The sequence below is a fragment of the Onychostoma macrolepis genome, chromosome 03 (assembly GCF_012432095.1).
Source record: "Onychostoma macrolepis isolate SWU-2019 chromosome 03, ASM1243209v1, whole genome shotgun sequence".
NCBI lineage: Eukaryota > Metazoa > Chordata > Actinopteri > Cypriniformes > Cyprinidae > Onychostoma > Onychostoma macrolepis.
Window position 1 is genome coordinate 26,334,216 of NC_081157.1, and position 23,654 is coordinate 26,357,869.

Consider the following 23,654-nt stretch of genomic DNA (forward strand, 5'->3'; position numbering starts at 1 on the left):
AAAATCCATTCACTCCTTTTTTTAATCCCCCCAAATCCTAAACAGTCTCAATTATCAAGCCGTTTTGATTTTCTGAGCAGTATGATGTTATATTGCTCAGGCCCCGCCCACAACCGCTGAAGTACTGTACAATATTAGCATATTTTGGACTATCAGCCAGTTGTACAAAGTCCATTATTTTCTCCATGCTCCAGAAGCTGTAGCGACAATGTCTTGTAATGTTTTGTAATGTCAGAAGTTTTGTAGTTTTGTGATGTAGAGGAACATAATAATCTTAATTTTCTCCTGACATCAGAGCCACTGAAGATGCAGTGCATTTGTTTTGTTTTGAATGGTAATGTGCCACTGAATACACCTAAATTAGTTTATGTCTGCACAAATAATTTTACTCCAGACTGCTTTCTGAATGAGGGACAATTCAAGGCAGGTTTTTGTTAAAAAGTTACAACTCAAGGATAGATCAGTTACCATCGTCCGTGATCCAGCTGCACCTCCAGAAGAAGTGAGTCTGACACTTTTTATGATTATTTGCAAATTGCCTTTGCTCTTCCACGGAAGAGAGGGGCGGATGAGCTGAGCTCATTAGCATTTAAAGGTACATGCCCCAAAATGAGTCGCTGTGAATAGAGCAAGGTAAAAAGGGTGTTGTTTTACATGACCACTGAGGAATTTTAACCAAAGTATGTTGCAGACCGTTCATAAAGACCCTAAAGAATCATACCAACTTGAGGAAGATCAATGTCCCCTTTGAAGCACAGCCACCACACAATCAGACTTACTTTGAGATCATTCTGAGGTTAAATACATATTTAAAATCATAACAAGAAATATTTTATTAGCTATGATACTGTTTTTGAAATCAAATCTTTGCATAGCTATGACAGGAAACACTGGAATCTAACAATGCCTTAGAAAAACAAAACAGTTAATCTTTAAAAAAATGAAGCATAGCTATACATAAACCCATATAGGAAATAAAAGAGTTATCGAATAAGCATGTTCTAAACTCCTGAGACATTGGTGTTTATTTAGAGCAGTCACTGCAGAATGTTTGTGGGAGTGTGTGTGTGTGTGTGAAAGAAATCAGATGTAACCCCCTTTGTAATCGTTAACATTTTCATAAGTAACTGTAATTTAATTACAAAGTTTTTCTCAGTAAATGTAACTGATTACAATTACTTTTATTTTGTAATTAAATTATGTAATTCCATTACATTTAACTTTACTCCCCAACACTGATATTATGTTATGTTATATATTATATTATATATGCTGAAAACCTGGACTCTGTGGTTAATAAACATATTTAGATGGCACAGAGTTGCCACACAAAACATCAGGACAACACACAAGACATAAATTATACAAACAGAACACAAAACCCCATAATGTACATTACTGATAATAACTATTCAAAAAACACAAAATATATGCATACAAATTAAAAATAAACAATTTACTATAAAATGTAATCTAACGTGATGTCATATTAAATACTCTTTACTTCTACAAAATAATTTTTACAGTATTTTACAGTAAAATTACATTTCTTTTTTACAAATATTTTTATTGAACAAAATGTAAGGTCTGTCGGATTTTTTTTCTTTGTAACACTAATGACTATTACATTGCTACACAAGATTTCTATTTCTAATAAATGCATTTCTTTTAAACGTTCTGTTCATCTAAGAATCCTGAAATCATTAAGGTTTCCACAAAAATATTTAGCAACACAACTGTTTTAAATATTGAAAATGATAAGAAATGTTTCTTGAGCACCAAAGCATATTAGAATGATTTCCGAAGGATCATGTGACACTGAAGACTGGAGTAATGATGCTGAAAATTCAGCTTTGAATCACGAAATAAATTAAATTTGAAAATATATTCAAATAGAAAGCAGATATTTAAAATTGTAATAATATTTCACAATATTATTGTTTTTACTGTATTTTCTATCAAATGAATTCAGCTTTGAATAAGCATAAAAGACTTTCAAAAAACATTTAACATTTTACCAACCACAAGCCTTTTGGTAAATACTGTAAATGAAATTTTACTGTATATTTTTCCTCAATAAAATGACAAAATAAAAATGTCAGTTTGCTGAACTATCAAAAGCCAAAGCAAGACATCAACAAAAACACTGAAAAATAGAGTAATTTATTTTAGATATGAACCATGCCTTGGTTCAGTATAATTCATCAAGTTTTGTACAGTGATAGTCACCTCACAGAGAACAAGACAGGAGATATTGTGAATCATGATCATCGTAATTTTCAAGTCCTTTAAAATAGTTTCCACATAAGACTGCTGCTGTTCTTCTTAAGTTAGAGTATAAAACCAATCGATTATAAATAAATTAAGCATATTTGCTGACATACACGTAAGCATACTGTATGTGCACACTATGTCAAACTGTGAACCGTAAAAACACATTCTACAATATATTCAGAGAAATACATACAATGTCATTTGTAAGAGCAGACATTTTTATCAGTCTCTGAGCGACAGATCCCGAACTCAATGACGTTTGCGATTCGTCTGTATAAAATCAACTGACACAGTGTGACATCACCTGTCCATGAAGCTCGTATGCTAATGATGGAGATGGAAGATATTGACCCACACAGTATCTTTACACTGCTGCAAACAGATTTGCATGTACACAGACATTTTGAGTGATCATTCTTGATCGCACGAGTATTATTTAAGGGATAGTTCACCCAAAATTGCAAATTCTGTCATCATTTGTTGAACACAAAAGAAGATATTCTGAAGAATGTTGGTGAACAAACAGTTGACGGTAGCCATTGAAAAAAATACTATGGAAGTCACTGGCTATCGTCCAATGTGGTTACCAACATTCTTCAGAATATCTTCTTTTGTGTTCAACAGAAGAATGAAACTCATGCAGGTTTGAACTTGTAAATGACAAAATTTTCATTTTTGGGTGAACTATACCTTTAAGATACTCATTATTTTCTTTTCTTTTTCCAAATGCATTATTATATCCTCGAAGACATCACAGATGAGACATCATTTGCTAACGTAAATGCAAGTGGCCTTGTATTGAAATTCCAAATCGCTATAAAAATTGTTTCCTTTCCTTCTCCTCAGTGTTCAGTTGGTTTAAGAAGCAGAAAAACTCTCCCAGAGACTGACATTGGCACAAATTCACAGTTGTTACACTTTGCTTAATGCAAATGCATGATTAATACTTCAATATATTTTGCATTATTTAATTATATCTTGGGAATAGGGTGTTTTTTCACGAAAAGTGCCATAACCCTTTCTTTTTGTCCATGGGTTTGGAAACTGAAGTTTGATGATGGTAGCACCGACTAATGGGTGGTGATCCTCAACAAACTGTACAAAAACATTGACCCAATACTGATGATAAATCATGTAGAATAAAATGCATTTAGTCACATTATGAGTCAAATTTCCATTCCAAATGTATCAACATAGGATGAAAATAATGACACATGCCTTAACCTTTGCAGCTTCTCCTTGGCTGGACATAAGCAAATCCTACAGAAATTCCATACTTTTTTTTTCTCCTCAAAATGGCTTTTCACACTGCGCGTCACCCCTGGTTATCATCATTCTGAACACCCCTTTTAATCCCATGTGAAGGTACGTTGTAATTTTGAAGCAGAGTTAGCAACTATTTTTACTCAAGATTATGAAACCCTAATTTTGTGCCGTTAACTCTGCATTAGGGTGTCAAACTTGTAAAGTTGCTGCATTAGAATGTTGGCAACTAAAACCTGATCGTATGTCTCATATTCACATGCTTTTTGGACTGTGAGCTATATAAACAGTCATTTCAACGTTTGAGAAGAAAATGTCAAAAGGTGACAGAAAAAAAGTGATGAGAGATTGTTTTATTCTTACCTTCATAAATGTCAGAAATGTCAGTTTATGAATACCTAGGATTCATTTTTAACCCAGGGTAAATTATGAACAATGTGAAATGTGAAACATATGACCCAGGTTATGGTTAATTATTTCAAGTGTGAGAAAGTTTGTTGTCTAAGGAGTTGAAAATTCTCTCTTTTTTCAGTTTCAAGAGACTGACACTACTAAAATCACAGTTTTGCAATATTTTGCTTTTTATAAATATTCTGTCATTGGTTTCTGCGTGAATGACATCAGAGCAATATCACATAAACAGAATGATAGAGATGAGCTGTGGAAATCTGCAGCATTATGTGAAATGCACTTTGTTTAATCATTTACAATGGGGTCCAACAGTATGAGACCATTAGCGCTGTCTTTTCTTTGTCTTAAATATTTCAAAATACTAAAACTTATATGAATCTTGAAAAATTAAAAAGAAAAAAGAAAACTCTAGATGGTCTCAAACTTTTGGACTCCACTATATGTGCAGTCATGTCGTATTTGTCGTTTTTTTTTTAAATATATTTTGCACACAAAATTTATTTTTCAGTGAAGGATGAAGTTAATGTATTTTAAAATGTACAATCAACAAATGATTCCCTTCAGAATGATTGTCTGCGTTTTGATGCTCTTGCACACACATATAAACCCACAGTACACCTGCACACCTGGCAAAATGAAATCCAAAAGCAGCTCTTGATGTCCAACAAGGTGCAGTGGGAAAAAAAAAAATAATACTAATTACAGACCAATAATACTGCAGGAGTCCCTCCCAGGCGTGTTGTCATTGGAATGAGAGTCTTGTATCAAACAAATGAGGAGAATCCTGTGGCCGGGACCTGGGCGGAGGTGCCCAGGCTGCTAGGGGGCCTGTACAGGGTGTGCTGGCTGTGGTTGTCAGAGGTCAGCAGTGACGGGGTGGGAGTCCGGCTGCCCTTGGGCCTGAACAGGGTGCTCTGGCCCTGGGGCTGCGGAGATGGATTGCTGTGGGGTAGCAGAGGTGGTAACGGTGGCAGCGGGGGCGGGTGGGGTCGGGACTCTTGTTCCGCCACCGTGTCGGGCTGGGCATAGCCGTACGCCGGAGGCCGAGAGACACCCTTCTGCTGCCGGCGCCAGGAATTATAGTAGGTGGGGTCACTGATGTAGTGGTTGACGAAGGAGTGGGTCTTCTGGCGGTTTGGATCCAACTCGTATTCGCTATCACTGCCCTGTAATTGAATGAGGAAGAAATGATCTGTTACACCTTCAATTGTTTTTCTGTAGCCCATTTTGGAAATGTGCATTGCTGAACTTTTCCATTTGGATAAATACCTCTTAATATTTTATTCAGCAAGGAAGCATTAAATTGATCAAAAGTGGCAGTAAAGATTTTTTTACATTCTGAAAGATTTAAGACTTTTTAAAAAAAAAATGTTTTTTACTTTCAATTTATCAAAAAAGTACTGAAAGTACTGAAACATTAAGCAGCAACTATTCATCACTGATAATAATAAGAAATGTTTCTTGAGCGGTAAATCTGCATATTTAAATGATTTCTGAAGGATCATGTGACACTGAAGACTGGAGTAATGATGCTGAAAATTCAGGTTTTAACATTTTACTGTCAAATACACGTAGCCTTGGTGAGCACGAGAGACTTCTTTTGAAAAATGCTTAACTAAAACCTTTCCAACTGCAAGCATTTGAATGGAATTATTAAGAAAAAACTAATATAATCATGCAAGAAAAATCTAAAAAGCTATTTGAAACTGGACAAAATTACATAAAATTCCATTTTCTTTAATTCCAATTTTCAAACATTCTCCTTTTAAGATCCACAGAAATGAAAGAATAGAGGTTTGGAATGACTTTAGGTGAGTGAATAATCATTAAATATCATTATGGATGAACCGTTGTTTTAATTAGAAAGTTATGAGTGGGTTCAGACTACCCTACAGATTCCTTCTAGTCTACTAACACAAACTACAGCCTCATCCGAAACTCAGAAAACATAAATGTCTCCTGAAAGGGCAAAAACATTATTTACAGAGCCTCGTAGATTACTACAAAAAAAAAAAAAAAAAGATTTTTAATGATGACAAATGATTCCCAAAAACCCTCTGCATGGATTGTATTTGTACACCAGCTGTCTTGTGTCAGAGAAGGTCTAAATTAAGACTCATATCGCTTGTTTACTGTGACATTATGATAAAGTGTGGCATGGTGGGAGGGTTTCTTTGATGGAGTAATGTTATGACAGTATAGGTACCTGACAAACAGGCAAAAAGCACCCAGTGGGATTGTGGGAGGAGAGACAACTGCTCAAACAAGAGGAGTTCCCCTACTTTCTCACAGCTTGGGCCAAAAGATTCACAAATTCCCATGACACTTTAAGCTCTAGTTTCATAGTTATTAAGACAGATACCGCAAACATGAAGAAAATTCATGAGAGAAATTCTAGTATCCTACATCATACTTCCTGTTGCATAAAAAGTTACACTATTTGTTATGACAGGGAAATTTCAGTCATGAGAATTAATTTAAATCATTTTCCGGAGCAATGCATAGAAATGAGACCACTGGCCTGGAATGAGATGAACTGCATTGGTTTGTAAATGAAAGGTCATTCTTATCATCATTCATTTAATGGATTTGCAGGAATAATAGTTCAGCGTAAAAGAAATGGCATTTCGGAGGCCCATAGGAACATTTTCTCCTTTTTATAGCTCTTTCAAGAGACTTAATGGAGTTCTCAGCTTTTATGTTTCAAATTTTTATTTTAAATTCCTTTAAAATTTAGACAAATGAGAAATAGTAACAGGAACGATCTCAAAGGGAGTCAGGTAAAATCAAAAAAAGCGTGAGAGGCAGAAGACTTAAACAAACATCTCCATTTGCTCTCCATTTAATCTCACTGCTGTCTAAGAGAAACAATTCAGATGTTAAAAGGAGCTCTTTTGTGGTTTTTCTTTCCTGTGGGGGGTGGTCTTGTGTGTTAAACACTTCATTTAAAATGTTAAATAACATCAACAAACCTACTGACAAAAGAAAACACGTGAAGTATGAATAATATGGACAGTCAAGTGAATCCCTGTTTATTTACGAGTGAAATGGGACAGTCATTGACACAGATGTAAGACCTGATTGGATCCTTTAGCTAGTGAATTGGGAATAGTGGGAATTTTATACCAACATTTAGTCAGGCGGTTTGGGGGAGGGGCTGATGAGTATGAGGGATTTGTGTTGTCAGCCAAAAATGGAAAGTCGTTTCAGAGGCATAGCAAGTTATTAGGTTTAGATTAAAGATCATGAAGATAAACATTTTTTTATTTGCAATAACATGCACTGATGAATCATGGACAATAAGTTCGTAATAATAACAGTTTAAGAAAGTTATCAGGGCCAATTCTGATTCCAGATAACATCAGAAAAACTTTAAGAAAATCATTGACCTTGTTGGGGTGAATCACCTGTGAGTCAGACACTTCTGAAGGCTTTTCGGTCAGGCTGCTGCTCTCGGCTGGGACCAAGTCATTGTATTTGATGCTGACATCTTCATCAGAATAGTGCAGGCTGCCTGGACTTGGTCGTGGTGGAGATCTAGAAGAAGAACACAGAAAACTTTACTATTCACTCATAATCAACATATGCTGTTTTGTGATTAGTAACAAAATCAGCTCTGATGTTAAAAGAATGTTAGTTCACCCACATTTTTTTTTTCCCCATCAAATTAGGGCTGTCACGATATCAGATTTTCATTATGTGATTAGTGTGGCCAAAAAGGTACTTACAATAACATACTTACCAAAATATCAAAAGAATTAAAAAATATATACATATGATATAGCCAAATTTCTGACACTTCCTGCCAATGGCTAATACCCCCATGTCTAACAACCAATGTTTTTTACCGAATCATCACTTTTCATCTCCTCCAACATGATTTTGAGTGACAACTACAAATTGAGTTGTCGCCTTCTTCTTCTTTGCTCCATTTTATGAGGGATGGCAACCATGGTGAAATACCACCACATTCTATACTGGAGAGTGAACTAGATATACTGCTGCTGGGTTATTTACAATATTATCATATGTGTAGTACTAACATGATATCAATACTTAATTTTTTATATATCATAGTTAATACCATCAATACTAGTTGCATCACTCCAAAGTCAAGTAATTTGTCCTGTTCTTCACACAAAATAATGCATGTTTTCAAAAGACATGGGCCACTTTTGGTGCTTTTCTTTGATACAGACAGTCAAAAAAAAAAAAAATCCATTTAGTGTGGACTAGACTATGCAGGGGTTTAAAAGACATCACAAGGAATTCATGAAGACCAAATGATGCAGCATCCTCATGGATCAATTCTCAAAGCTGATTTTGATTGGATGAATACACTCATTCTGCGCAGTCCAGGAGAAACGACGGATGACAAGCCTTCTTAAGGGAAAGGGACAACGAATCGTCCCCCGATTTCAGGGGCTACAGGGGGTTGGACTGTACTTCTTTGAACTAGTTCACTTGTTTGTTAAAAATGAAGGCAGAAGGATCGCCGTATGGCAGGATGGGTTTACTTGATTTGCCATAATGAGGTCTGATATGCTCAAAGTCAAGGTCACTGGAGACATTAGCTTTTGAACTGAGGCTGCTAAGCTGCCCTGCTTCAGTACTTTACTTCAGTTGGCTTATAAATCAGGCTGAAATAACACACACAGGGAAGAGGCTTTAAAGAACCATGCGGGGAGCTAATGAGTAAAGGAATATCTAATATGCAAGAGAGTTCATAAAAAACATGGCCAACAGAATCAATGGCGTAACGTAGGATGCTTTGTTCAACCTTAAAATGAACAAGAGGACCATGCGCGAGCTGTATACCAATGGAAATCCTTGGTGGTGGAGGGGTTGTCCCAACAAAAATCGGGCCCCTTGGAATAAAGCAAGAGAACTAGGGGGAAGGGAAGGGTTATGACAATGTATCTGTTTAAAATTCAGAGGAGGCCGAGGATTGAGGAAGGTTGAAGCAGAGAGGCGGAGCCACGTCAAACAGCCCCCAACAGCCCTCAGCAGCCAAAGAGGGGCTTCAATTATTCACTAGCACTGAGGTCTTCCATAGTTCTTATCAAGCCTCATCTCTTCCGTCCCATACCAAACCCTTTCCTTTCCTACCTCCATCAAAGATATCTCTCGTGGCTCCATCTTGATGGAAGCTCATTAGCAGGACTGCATCCAAAGTGGAAGTCTTTTACTGCCCAGGCTCTTTGATCCCCGTCCTGGGCCTCTGCATCTGGGCAGAGAACCAGCACAAACCCCCCAGCACATTCCAGTATAATGGGCCCAAAGCGGCTTCTCCAATTACCACCAGAGGAAGCTCGAAGCAGACCCATCCCTTCATCCAATCAAGTTAAGTTGCCTGCAAGGTCCTTCAGTTCATTAGAATAATGAGAATGCCATATAGACTATTATTGCACACTGTTCATTCAAATATATCCAAATCCAAAAAAAGTGTCTGTAGAAGTCCTGGAGCATAGTGTCTGACCTCATTAATTAATGCCCGGATTCCTTCAAAGGATTAGATACATGCATTAAACTGTTTTAATTGTACATATTACATTGGAAAATGAGCGTTTTCAAACAATGGCTCACTAAGGTTAATGAAAATATGAAAGATATGCAGTCACCTGGTCATGTTTGTTCAATGTGGTAACCATAGCAAAAGTAGTCACTCAAGCCTTTTCCAGTGCAATAACTGGTTGGTCATTTAATTTTTGCAGCATCACACTGGGTAGATCCACCCACCAAGAAATGTCATTGGCCCAAAATCATGAAAACATGTTGTATCGCAACTGGTTCCGATAAAATGTTATGATCCATATCAGACAATATACTGACAAAACCTACATATCAATCACTTTATTGTAGATATCACAAGAAAAGAAGAACTTCAGAGATGTTTGGCTAAATGTGCTAGCAGTAACAAAAGACATTTTGGGTTGGGTTCTTGAAGATCTTTCTCTCAGTCCTTAATCTACTAGGGACACGGTATGTCTATTATAAATATGGTCTGATCTAAGCTCAAGAGAACATGAAGAAAGATGCTTTGTAGATGCAGCTTACATAAATGGTCAATTTCCACAGAATGCACTTTGAATGTCAATAAGACACAAAGGAGGGGGGTCTGAGTGGTCCAACTTTCACAGTCTGGTGTGTTCTTTCAGCTGACAGATTGCAGTTGGAGATTTGAAAAGAGTGACTGTCATTAAAATCCAAGCCAACCCAATCCATTTAAGGGATGGCTGAAGTAGAATTTAAATCAACAGCCGGGCCAAAGCTCTATGTGTGGACAGAATACATTCCTCTCTAGCTCTTTGTTTGCAGCCATTTGGAAATTAAACCCATTGTGCAAACAATGTCCCGAACAGCATACTGACAGTGTTTACCTCAAAGAAAATTCCAGTAAAAAAAACAACATTATATTAGCAGAGCAAACTATTCCACTAGATACTGATCGAGTCTGTTGTACTCTCCCTGTGAAGTGATACTACTGTATATGTTTCTAATGAGTGGAAATTGTGATTCATGCACACATACTAACCGGGTGTAGATTCCATTCTTACGACAGAAGGAATTTTTGACCGAGAGTCGACGGTTGTTGAGCTCCAGGGCAGGGAAGCGTCCTTCATCTAGCCGTACCATCTCTCCATGGGAGAGGGGCAGAGATGTGCAATTCGAGTGGGCACCTACAGAGAGAGATATAAGAGGACAACCTATGAGTATCTATCTATCCATTAATCCATCCATTCAACCAATTATATATTAAGTACAAAGAAATTTACTTCATTTGGCTGTTGACATCAAAATATGTTGTGCATCTAATCGAACTGTGATATTTTCATGCAAATTCATCTCTCACTATGCCTACCAGCCCAGATCTTAAACCACTAATCTCTAGTCTCTGGGTTTGGCCTCGTTGTGTACATGACCATGGCAGCGAAGCAAGCCAAATCTCACTAGGTCATTCAGCACGCATCTTCTAAAGTCAAAAGACCTCTGATCTCAAAGAGTCAAACTGAAGTGTGATTCCAGAGAGGTGAGGAGAGCAGTGACCTCTATGCCTAAATGGACAGTGTGAACTCCCACCTTGCAGAACTTCTGGCCTCACTGGAGTTCAGTAAAACAAACCGGCACCAATAGATCAGGACCGAACAGGGTCAGGCGGGTGGGGCGTATCTTGAGAGAAGCCCTTTGTGTCCTACACAAACACTTCCCTTGTGCTATTTGCACATCCACAACCCTGTTTACTAACCCTGGCCCTGGCACAGCACTAAACGCTGACCAAGCTCAGAAGCAGCCATGTGAGAATCCCTCCCACACACATACACACACACACACACACACACACACACACACACACACAGATCAGTCCGCAACCTGACCTCCCCAGACCTCTAAGCAGAAAGTTGCAACATGTATGGAGCCAACAGTCCATATTGGACACAAAACTAGAAAGTAGGGCTGGGTGAAATATATGACCAAAAAAAAAAAGATCATGATAAAATTTTTCTAATAAGTCGATACCGATAATTATCATGATAAGTTTAAAAAAAAATTTGTTTACTCCTAAGTGATAGCTGTAGAAACCAGACCATTAAGTGTGGTTTTAAACTACTCTTTATGGTCAGAACATGAAGAAACACTTTAAGTTTTTGAACTCTTCACATTTTTTCAGTCATTTTTCCTAAACAACAACAGAAAAAAAACTTAATATAAAAATGAATTTCTAAAGTTCAAAAAAACACTGTAATTATATTCCACTACTCCTTCAATACATTTAATACGTCTGCATTAATAATATGATAAAATTCAATATGAATATCCCACATTTCTGCCACAATACCGCAATGCAGTTGTTACTACAGTAAATTCATGGTCAATGATGGTGATTTGTAGTTGAAAAGCTTACAGTAGATACAAAATCAAGCGTAGCGTTAGTTCTGGCAGGTCACGTTAGTCAAGATTTCATCAGCTGACCCCCATCTACCTATAGGGATACGACACCTATCTAAGCATCCATATATATGGTCCCTCAGTTTATCAGCATTTTTCACATTGCTCAATAGCTAATTACCCTCCTCCATCCCCAACTCCTCCTCCGTCAGTCAGGATCCAGCCTTCTGATTCTCATTTGAATCAGACTAATTCTAAAATGTGTCTAAAATGTGTAAAAATGCTTGCCCAGAACAGAACCATACCGCCAATCCAAACTGTATGCTAATTGTCAATCATCTTTGACGATAGTGGTCCTGACAGAAATATAGTATTGTTGCACACAGTGTTATTATCAGCACTCATTTCATCAGCTTTAAACTAGTTTAAACCACAGAGTCATATTTGTGTGATTTATAAGGCTGATTTCAAGTGCTTCACACTGGATCTCACAGTGCTATTTAGTGCTCTTGTACCGAGACTCGTCAGCAAGTAAACGCATCTTCTCTAGTGAGCTCGCGCTGTGCTGCCATTTGAACTTTGAGCCGAGCCGATAAACGATCTGTGTGGTGCTGCTCAAATGCTTTTGGTGCATAAACATTATATTGAACATTTATCGAACTCTTGTTATCGTTTTATCAAGGAAAATTATATCATGAATATCCTTATCGGTTTATTGCCTAGCCCTAATAGAAAGCACTCGATCTGGCAAGCTCTAATCTAATTGGTTGGCTTAATGCAACTTTTTGCAATAAATGTATTTTTGACCAATCCAACTGGAAACAAAAGGATAGGTCAGTCAATAGGATGGCTTTTTTTAAAGGCTGTGACACACCAAGCCAATGGTCGGTCATCAGCCAATGTTGATCTATCATTTAGCGCCTGTAAACTTTGCAGTGTGTTCCACACCGTTGGCACAAGGTGTCAGTGAGACAGATCAATCTGATTGGCTGTTCAAGTTAGCAAACCAGTGCACAAGAAGAAAATTAAAAGTAATGAAAGCATGCAATTACAAAGTCAAGAGGTCTCAAACAGAGGGCTCAATTTTTTTACATCATCGTCTTACCTGTGCACTCCAATATGCAAACATTTTCATAATGACATGGCCATCTAGAAATTGAAGTTTGTATATCTGCAGTCCTAGTTTTTGGTTTACTTTTCAGAATGATTAATACAGACTACTGCCACCTGCTGGTATGGAGAGTTATTGACACAGGCTCTACATGTATGCGTTAGTTGGCCATAGTCTTTCTCCTGTGATCAAACTCAACTTTCTGGCCCACATGCACACAATGTGAAGCGACAACACAATCGGCTTTCATCACGGCTGGTTTTTATGTTGGTTTGGTGTGTTGTGGCCTTAAGGGTTTGTGGTCCATAAGTGGCAAAACCTCAGAGTTTTGTGTGAAACTACTCAAGAATAGTGAGAAAAGACTTGATTGTCACCTTCTTTCCTAAGCTGAGACAAGACATGAAATGATAAGTGATACAATTTTGCGTGAGGCAGCAAAATGAGTCAGCAATCATGTTGATAGGAATGACCACAACCAATTGAAGCAAACAGACGTTGCTATTGATTCTTTGAGCCTCTCTCAAGTGGAAAATCACTTTTTCCCAGAGCACCATGGCAATACCCACCAGTGATGGGAAAATAAAGCTAAATTTGAGTCCATTTCAATTTAGTCATGTGAGTCAGCAGAGAAAGACAGGGCAATCAGGGTAATTGAGAGATATTACGGATCTATTTTCAGTGTTTTTGGCTTATCAACCCACCTGAGTCTGTTTTCTTGGTGTATTTTTTGCTCTGCCCCCGTATGATGAGGATGAAGATGAGCAGAAGGATGAAAATGAGGCCCACGAGAGCAATAACCACCAGAAACCACCATTCCTCATAAAAGGGGGAGACCTTTTGGGCTGGTAAAAGGGAAAAGAAGCAGAAAAATGGGTTTGCACAACATAATACAAAACAATTTAGGATTTTTTTGCCGTGCAAGTTTTCTGACCTGATATTGAAGGAGAAGGAGCACTTGGAGAACCGTAGCCATAGTCATTCACCGCAATTACACGGAAATCATAGGTGACCCCTTCTCTGAGGGTATCCAGGTTAAGAGTGTAGGATGTCACCTCTTTAGGGATGTCTTTGATTAGAATATCCCACAGTCCTTCATCTGTTGATGGTTAGAATGCCATTATTCCTTTTGTAACGACCTTAAATGCTGCGTTTCTGAACAACTTCTGCTGTTTTCTATTTCACTTACCAGATGGTCTTGCTTCGATAACATAGCGTGTGATGGGAGCACGGCCCGGGTCACCGCTGGACCAGTGGAGAGTCAGGGCAGAGCCATAACGAGAGATAAACGGCTCCCCTGGAGGCCCAGGAGCACCTGTGTCACAAAATATGGAAATAAGGTTCTAGTGGTGCAGAAATTATACACTTCAGCTTTAGATTTATTACAAAATAGTAAATATGGATCTAAATGCAATGCAACAAGACCTTCTCCAGGGCCAGTGGTGATGTTGGCTTCGATCTCTGGTCCATAGGTAAGGGTTTTAGCACGGATGCGGAAGTTGTAGGTCACTCCATCTGCCAGATCCTTGATTTTCATCCACAAGGGGGCACTCCCCTTCACATCCACAGTGACAACCTTACTGACACCTGAATTGTGAGGAGAGGAGTCTGTAGAGGAAACACTCAAACTCTAGATACCATGCTAGAGTAAAACACTAACAATGACACATACAAGCACTCATTATTACACTGCACTGTGTTGATATTATTGAGTTATATTAACACACACTACTATTTAAAAGTTTGAGGTCAGTAAGATTTTTCAAAAGCAATTTATACATTTCTTCATCAAGGATGCAATAAATTGATCAAAAATGTCAGTAAAGACATTTATAATGTTACTAAAGAATTCTATTTCAAATGAAGTTCTTTTAACTGAGTTCTTTTAACGCCTGCTTAAAATTCAGCTTTGCCATCACAGGAATAAATTGCATTTTAAAATATATTATATTATGCCATGGTCTGTCTGAATACTGGATTCTGATTGGCTGGCAGGCGTTGATTAAATTTGTTGAACTGCACAGGTAGTTCCAGGTCAGTTTAATCACGTTCTATATTAATGCGCTTCCTATAAACATTGGTAACCATAGTAACATACAGTTACAGTTAAATAGTAATACAGACTAAAATAACCGTCATTTTTATCGTTCCGGTCAAATATTGCAGCGCAAATATTATTAACATCTTTAATATGTGAATGCTGGCAAATGGCCATGGCATAAACGGGATAATCAACGGCTAGCTGTGCATTAAACGATTTGAATGCACTTCGCGGAGGCAAACACCCTCCGCTGCGCGTCGGGCAGTTCTTCGCCTCCACATCGTGCATTCAGATCGTTTAATGCACAGCTAGCCATTGATTATCCCTTACATAGAAATCGTTTTTTTTTTTTTTTTTACTATAATAATATTTTCACTTGAATAATATTTTCAACATTACAGTTTATTATTTACTATTATTATTATTATTATTCAAATAAAATGCAAATGTGGTATTCAAAACCCTGTTGAACATTAAAGACTTTTTTTTCAAAACCATGAAAAAAAAAACAAATTGTACTGACCCCAAAACTTTAAACGGAAGTGTATTTTAAATACAATTCTGGTTATATATTTTTGTACAATCTAAAATTAAGGTTTTAATTAAGGATCTTCCATTGGCTTACACTTATAGAATGTTCAGTATTCAACATGTACGATAGTCATAACAATGTTAATATTTGCATTTTTAATTACTATTGGTCTTCTTTCTTACAGCTGTTTGCATACTGACTTGTAATTGGTCTTTGCAAATTTATGCAGTAGTATGCCAATTTTTTGTATGCATAGAATATCTGATTGATCTACATTGTTAAAATGTCCAGTATGCAACAAAGAATACTAGGTAGGGTACTGTATCCCACAGTGCAATGCATGTGACTTGACCATCCATTTTTAATGTGCTGAATGTGCCGGACGTAATTTTAGCAATTTGTTATATATAATTTGTTATATATTTGATACTTCTGGCCATGGCTTATAACAATGCATTTGATCCTATCCTTTAATTTGTACAAAAGCAAAGGCAAAAACTAAAATCTAAACTGAAACTACACTTTCAATCCATTATTTTGTTACTTTGCAAGCACCGGTATTGCTTTTAAGGTTTTACAGTCAAATTCGCATACGTGTGAACACTGCACGAGGTCATGCTCTAGGGGTTAAACTAGTAGAGAGAGCTGGGCCTTTGCCTTTGAGGCGTATCCTCCAGATTCTGAGATACGGCCATTGGTAAACAGCAGCCAAGCACATCTGTTTACCCCCAAAGCCTTGACCACTCTGGAGCCATTATGGGACCACAGTAATTCCTTCTCTGATCCCAATTACAGTGGAATTTGGCCAATGCACCACACTTGGCAATTTTTTAACCATGCCTTGCTCAATAACAGGGCAAAGGGAGGGAACATCACAGAGGAATGCCATTCATTAAATGCCAAAAGAAGCCTCATCTTGAACACATCTGGAGAGCAAATTTCAGACATTTGTAAGTTTAAAAAAGCATGACGAGTCTAAAAGGGTGTAAATCAGCTGCTGACTAAAAGTTATCTCAATAATTTGCTCAGCCAAAGCTTTTAGTGTGGTGCAGTTTCTCACCATCCACAGGCGTGCAGGGCTCATAGACCACACGGTATCCTTCCACGATGCCATTGGGCTGCTTGGGCTCACCCCAGGACATGTTGACCGAGGTGGTGGTGAGTTCACTAAAATGGATAAAACTGGGAGCGCTTGGAGCTGTGGAGTAAAAGAAGATCTCATTAAACCCTGAACACGATTTCACGAAAGTGCATTTTGATTGACTGATTTCAATAGAGCTAGCCAGGGCTCAAAATGAACAGTTGCCAAATGTGAGTAAAAATTGACCATGGTGAGTAAATAAAACAGTTACCGATAACTTTGGCCGATAACTTTATTAGGAACTGCAACATAATACATGGTATAAATCAAATTGTAAGATCAATAATATGATTCTTGCTGAAGTGAGTGATGTGAGTCTACTAAAATAAAAATCTGTTGTGTGTCCTTTGACAGGTTTTACTGCAGAAAAAAGTTTACAGTCGCATTTATCTCAGGCAATAAAGGTATCAAGATTTTATCTTGGGGGTCTCAGGTTTTTTTTCCCCCCTCACGAACACATTTGGCATTAATGTATGATGCTGCAAGTGTCCAGAGCAGTGTGTCATAAATATTTAATCTTTATCATACACACTACTGTTTGGGAGCAATATTTTTCAGTGTTTTAATCCAGTCTCTTCTGCTTAGCAAAGCTGCATTTATCTGATCAAAATACAGTAAAAAGAGAAATATTGTGAAATATTATTACAGTTTAAAACAACAATTTTCCATTTAACTGTATTTTGAAATGTAATTTATTTCTGTGATGGTAAAGCTGAAGTTTCAGCATCATTACTCCAGTCTTCCGAGTCACATGATCCTTCAGAAATTATATCTAATATGCATATCTGCAGCTCAAGAAACATTTCTCATTATCATCAGTGTTGAAAACAGTTGGAGCTTATGATTTCTGTAAAAACAATCATACATTTTTCATCATTACTGTCATTTTTGATCAATTCAATGCATCATTTCTGAGTATAAGTATTGATTTCCTTAAAAAATAAAATAAAAAGACAAACTTTTGAACAGTGTTGTATAATGCTATATTATCTAGATACTGTGCTGGTAAGAATTGTTTTCCTATATTTTTTCTATATTATGTTTTTTAGCAATTCAGCCACTATTGGCAGGTGGATACAGCTTGACGCAGAAAGCCTTAAAAAATAACTTCTCAGCACATGTATATTTAAGCACTCTTCTTCTGTTAGAGGTCAGGGTAATGTTGCAGTAATGTAAGGAGCTTGTTTGCCCTCCGGAAGATTGGCACGGAGGCTCGTATTGGCTCATCTCCCAGTGTCTTAGTGTAAGCTGAGCCAAGATTCAGTCTCGCTTGTACTGTTCTCATTGTTCCTTCCTCACTATACTGTCACAGTCTTTAAGGGAGCGGAAAAGGCTGAATTAACTTTTCTCAATCACTTGGAACACAGTTCTCCTTATGCTGACCTGCCAAAAAGCACTTCCTCAATATGTGGCCCATTTTCTCCAACCCGGTTCCCAGCTCCCCATCCTAAACGAACTATCACAAGCTTCCGTTCCTACACACTACCCCCAATACTCAGAGACAACCCATCTCCTTCACAGCCTAACACCACAGCACTCATACAATCTGTATGATGTGATCCGTCCGATTGAAAATTAATAACCTTTTCAGCAGGGAGCTTTGGGAAAACAGTGGGATCAAAGATGTAGAACATTCTCCCAAAGCATTTCAGACTAAGCGGGTTTAGCATGAAGGTCACTTCATTGCTTGTTGATTGATGTATTTTGCATGGACTTGTGTCCAGCGGATCACCTGCTTGCTGAGTGCGCCCTCTGGTGGGCAGCGAGCGCGGGCCGTCGCCTGCCGCGTTGAAAGCAGCCACGCTGATCATGTAGGTGGTGTAGCCAGTCAAGTTCTTCAGCTTCACGCTCAGCTCCGGCAGAAAGAGAGTGCGGAGTCTCTCAGTCTCATTCTGCAGCTGAAACTCCCAATAATAAATCTAGAAAGACACAAATCACACAAATTAATAATTTCACAAGATGTAAATCTGATGGGCTATCAAGCTTAATATTTTAGAGCAGCAGTCCTCAAACTTTTCAGACCAAGCCTGACCGTGTCTGATTAAATCAGTCTATCAGACTAAGTACCACTTAGTCACCTAGTCATTTTTCAATTCTAATAGAATAGAATAGAAGAATGAGGCTTTCTTGGCCTGTTCACACCGAGAACAATAACTTTGTTATGACGTCTGTCGCTTTGACTCACACAATCAGTAGGCTACCTGTATGACTGAAGAAGCAGAAAAGCTCTGAATTCAGAAGACAGAAAGACTAACAAAAACACATTATCAGTATCAGTGTACATAAAACTTTAATTTAGATCATTTACATAGAATATGATACTGATCCAAGTCCATAGATGGCAGTGCAGTGTTTAACTCAAGATGCTAATGCTAGCTAGAACAACTCAATGCACCTTTAAAAACAATTTTGGGGAATAACTAGTTATGTAACAGAATTACGTAATTTAATTACAAAATAAGGTTACACTTAATAACCTTGTTACAGTGTAATTATATATTTAAGTAATATTAATTAATTACATGTAGCTACTTACTATATGTTTAGGGTTAGGGTTTGGTTTAGAGTTACTTGCATGTAATTATGTACATGTAAGATGTGTAACAAGAACACCTTAAACTAAAGTGTTACCCAAAATAAATGTAACTGTAATCTCTTACAGTTACTGAGAAACATGTGTAATTAAATCACATTATGAAAATGTTAACATTACGAAGGGGGTACAGATATGACTGATTTCTTTCCCAAATTGCATCGACTGCTCTAAAATATGAGATACCAATGTTTCAGGAGTTTAGGACACAAAATAGGACACATGCTTTTTTGATAACTGTTTTATTTCCTGTTTGGATTTATGTATATGCTTTATTTTTTAGGATTAGCTGTTATTTTGGCATTGTTAGATGCCAGTGTTTTCTGTCATAGCTATGCACAATTTGATTTCAAAAACAGTATCATAGCTATTAAACAGTTTCTTGTTATGATTTTAAATCTGTATTTAACCTCGAATGATCTCAAAGAGGTGTTAAAGTCTGATTTTGTGTTGGCTGTGCTTTAATAATGTAATTATTAGAATCTTAATTCAAGTGAAGATGTATTTTGAAAGTCTGAGAGTAATCGGTGTTGAGTGCTACTGTAAGGTTAACCCTGCCTGCTTTAAATGTCTCAAAATGATTAACAGTTGAAAATATTTGTTATAAATTTAGAAAAGTAATCAAATGTAATCAGTTACATTGCTTTAATAAAGTAATTGAAATAGTTACACTACTTTTAAATTAGGGTTTACATTTTAAATAGGGTAACTTGTAATCTGTATTCTATACCCAAAATAACCTTCCCAACACTGTCTAAAAAGCATATATTATTGTTCTGTACCAAAATATGTGTTCTTTAAGCTTTTAAGTTGCCTAAATCTTTCTTGCAAGCAGTTGTACTTCTTTTTATGAATGTTTAAGGCACAATTCCTGTGAATGTATTTATGTAAACAGTCCTTAAAGGGTTTACTGGCTTTACATGGTCATGACAGTCGTTGGATATTACAGTAGTCACACTAGTCTGGTATCAACCAGTTTGCAGCGTATAATTTATGCACCACTAGTGGCTCTAAACTGAACTGCCAAAACAACTTAAAAGGTAAAGTTTGTCAAGACATACTTTGAATATTGGTTTGACTAGGCTTCATCTGAAGTTTAAAACTGTTTGAAGATTGGTTTGATGTTTGAAAGTTACATAAGCCTTTTGTAGTGAATACTTGGGCAGCCTGAAGAAAGGTTTAAAGCTTGAAGGTTACATAAGACTTCAGCTTTTGGCAGCCTGAAGAGACATTTGAATGGTGGTTACTAGGGTGTGCTGGGTGGTTGCTAGGTCAGTTATTTTGAAAGAAACCACAATATCCCTAAGATTACAAAATGACAGTATTGGCTTTGTCAGACTGTCACAAACTCACTTAATTGGTTTAGTCAATATTGCGATGTTGACCAGCTCAAATAAACAATAACTATTACATTATAAACAATAGTTGTTACGGTATTTGTTCGTTTATTCAAAGTGACAGATGATTTCAAATTATTTTCTGAGGTAACTGACAGCGTTTCTAGAGTTGTTCCACCATCAGGGGTATTCAAAGCAGGGCTGTTTTTAGACTTCCATAAAAAAAAAAAAAATGTAAATGTTTTTTTTTTTTTTTTCATCTTCACCTGCTGTGCAGAGTTCACCTCTTCTTGTTTTCTGTCTCATAAAATATCCCATATTACTATTTCGGATGTGAAAAACTGCTGCAAATGATTCAGTGATGAGTGAGTGAACTGTTCTAATAAATCAAACTGAGGGATCGTTTTCACAACACCGTTTTCAGCAAAAAAACTAAAAACATGTTACATGTTTTGGCTGTTCATTTACACAACAAAGTAATTCCTTCTTTTCAGGTCATTCATTTTACGTCAAAACTTGCAAAATGTGCAAGGTTTCGAAAACTAACATCTCTGTGTAAACTACAAAAATGTGAATTTGCAAAAACAGTGATGTAATTTGCATGTATATTACATTCTCAGTCTATAAGTATATGTGCAGGTGTGTAGTGTTTCTTTACAAAGTGACATCGCCATCTACTGGCCCGGCATGCAAAATACTGCACCGTTGGTCATTTTTGTAAATCCGGGTAAACAGGGATTGTTTGGACAATGTTGTCATCCTTAGGTGAAACTTTTCACAAAGGAAAGAAAAAGCTTTTTTTTTTTTTAGTTGTGAACAATTTCAGACATTTTTACAAACTCATGTGAGAAATTAGATTAAAAAAAGTTATTCACTCATGAATCTGATTGTAAACAACTAACAGAAAACACACTTGATTGCTGAAATATTATAAGAAAAAAAAAAAGAAAATAAATGATTCTCAGGTTGGCATATTGGCAGACCTGGATCATGTTTCACTGGGGCACAGCAATATTTTAAGGTCTAGCTGAAGCACATAGAAATGTTGTACCTTATAGCCTTGAATATCCCCATTCTGGGCCTCCACTGGAGGAGGGTCCCATGCGACATCAAGCAGAGTAGCTGTTGAGGACTGGATAGCGACATTCTGAGGTGCAGCGGTGGGCACTGATGAGAACAGAGAGAGAGAGAGAGAGAGACGATGAATCCTAGACAGTTTGAACTGATTTATTAGACTTAATACTGACTGACAGCACTACTGCACGTTTTATTAGACTGTGAAATCAAAAATATTGACTTAGAGCATCAAGGAAGAATATTTGTACCCTTACCCGCCTCTCCCACGAACACTTCCTGTGGCGAGCTGGTGGGCCCCTCCCCTACCGCGTTATACACGCTCAGTCGGATCTCATAGCGCTTGTGTTTATTCAGATCTGAACAATGGAGAAAATGTGCACATATACACACTCTATTCAATATAGCATGATAAAACCTTAAGTGGTGCTAAAACATAATGATCCCGTTCCAATGAAGTGAGATGTTGAGAGGAAAAGTCAATGACAGTGTGGAGAGAAATGGGCACAGTCAGACAAAACCAGACGTGAGAAGAGAGACAAATGAGATTGGGCTCTCGTGTGAGCAAATAAACGAGGTGTGAGAAAGAGACGTTACTAGAATTCAGAGATTGAGTTTGGCAGGAGGGAATGGATGAGTGGAAAGCAGTGTCGGGGAGTAACAAACTAAAAAAATAGCTGCTAACCAGAGCTGGGTAGATTACTTACAAATTGTAATCCGTTACTGATTCCAGATTACATGACAAAAATTGTAGTCAGTAATGCAATCTGTTACATTACACATTTTAGGTAATATAATCAGATTACTTTTAGATTACTTTTGATTTAACTCGTTAATCACATTGATTTAAATAGCAATATCTTGTACCATAATTATGTAAAAAATGCAAAGAGTAAGAAAACTTGTTCCATTCATTGTAATTTACAACATGAAGTGCATTAAACATTATTACATCAAGGTTTCCCAAACTAGGGTTCGTAAAGGAACTGCAGGGGGTTGTGAATTTAATGAAAAGCTGATAATTAATTAAATCATAAAAAATTAAAATTAAAATAAATAATTTTAAAACAAACTCCCTTTCAAGGAAAGTCTCTTCGCTCGGCGACCATATCTGAAATGCCTCCGTCAGATTTCTATGGGAAATTTGGCTCTTAGCTATTTAGAAGGTGGGACTGTTTCTCCCATTCATAAGTACAGGAGTGAACCGTCTTTGTATTTCTATAGACTTTTAAATAAAACACTTACTAAAAAAGATGAAATATTTTTATTTACATGCATGCCATGTGATCATTAATCAACATCAAAGAAACCACATGCAAATGTGATAATTATTGAAATATTTATTTTAAAATCTAAGGGGTACTTAAAGCAAATATATTTGGTGAATAAGGTTTAGATGACAAAAAAGTTTTGGAATACCTGCATTACATGTAACTAAGAAATAACGTGAATATGTGCATTTTAATTAGTTATAATTAATAATACATGGTTAAAAAAACCTACAAAGTAATAATTCAAATAAAAATGGATGTGTAGTAGTTGTGTCAGTAGTTGTCACACCCCTGGACTGTTTTGTTGTGTTTTTGCTCCCCATGTGTTCTTCTTCCCAGTCTGATTGTGTTAATTTGATTCCAGGTGTGTCTCCTTAGTTCCTTGATTGTCCTGTCTTTAAAACCCCAGTCCTTTCAGTTAGTGTTTGTCGGTCTTTAAGTGTCTACCTGTGATCTGTGTTCCTGTCTGCATATTAAACTCCCGTGTTGTTAATTCATCGTCTCCTCGTTCCTGGTTCCCGTGCTCCCCGTGAGCTGTGACAGAAAGACCGACCCAAAATACAGTAACCTACGTGTTTTCCCCTCTGTTTTGTTTCTGTTTTTTCCCAGTGGTTTTTCTTTTTCTGTTGTGTTCTATGGATCCCCATGTACGGCCCAAATTCCTCCTCCTCCTGCTGGAGCAGGGGGACAGATCTCTCGAGGACCACACCGGACTATTCCTG

At 37.2% G+C, this 23,654-nt stretch overlaps 1 protein-coding gene across 1 annotated transcript in view; it reads right to left on the reverse strand.

Moving 5' to 3' along the window:
• Positions 1-2,190: 2,190 nt before the first annotated feature.
• Positions 2,191-23,654, reverse strand: part of sdk2a (sidekick cell adhesion molecule 2a) — a 161,938-nt gene continuing 140,474 nt past the window's right edge. Inside the window, 11 exon segments of the mRNA XM_058771584.1 lie at positions 2,191-5,114; positions 7,356-7,485; positions 10,484-10,628; positions 13,648-13,788; positions 13,878-14,042; positions 14,133-14,258; positions 14,369-14,530; positions 16,577-16,714; positions 18,390-18,576; positions 21,639-21,754; positions 21,919-22,020. Coding sequence (XP_058627567.1) covers positions 4,713-5,114; positions 7,356-7,485; positions 10,484-10,628; positions 13,648-13,788; positions 13,878-14,042; positions 14,133-14,258; positions 14,369-14,530; positions 16,577-16,714; positions 18,390-18,576; positions 21,639-21,754; positions 21,919-22,020 — 1,814 coding nt within the window. The 3' untranslated portion in view covers positions 2,191-4,712.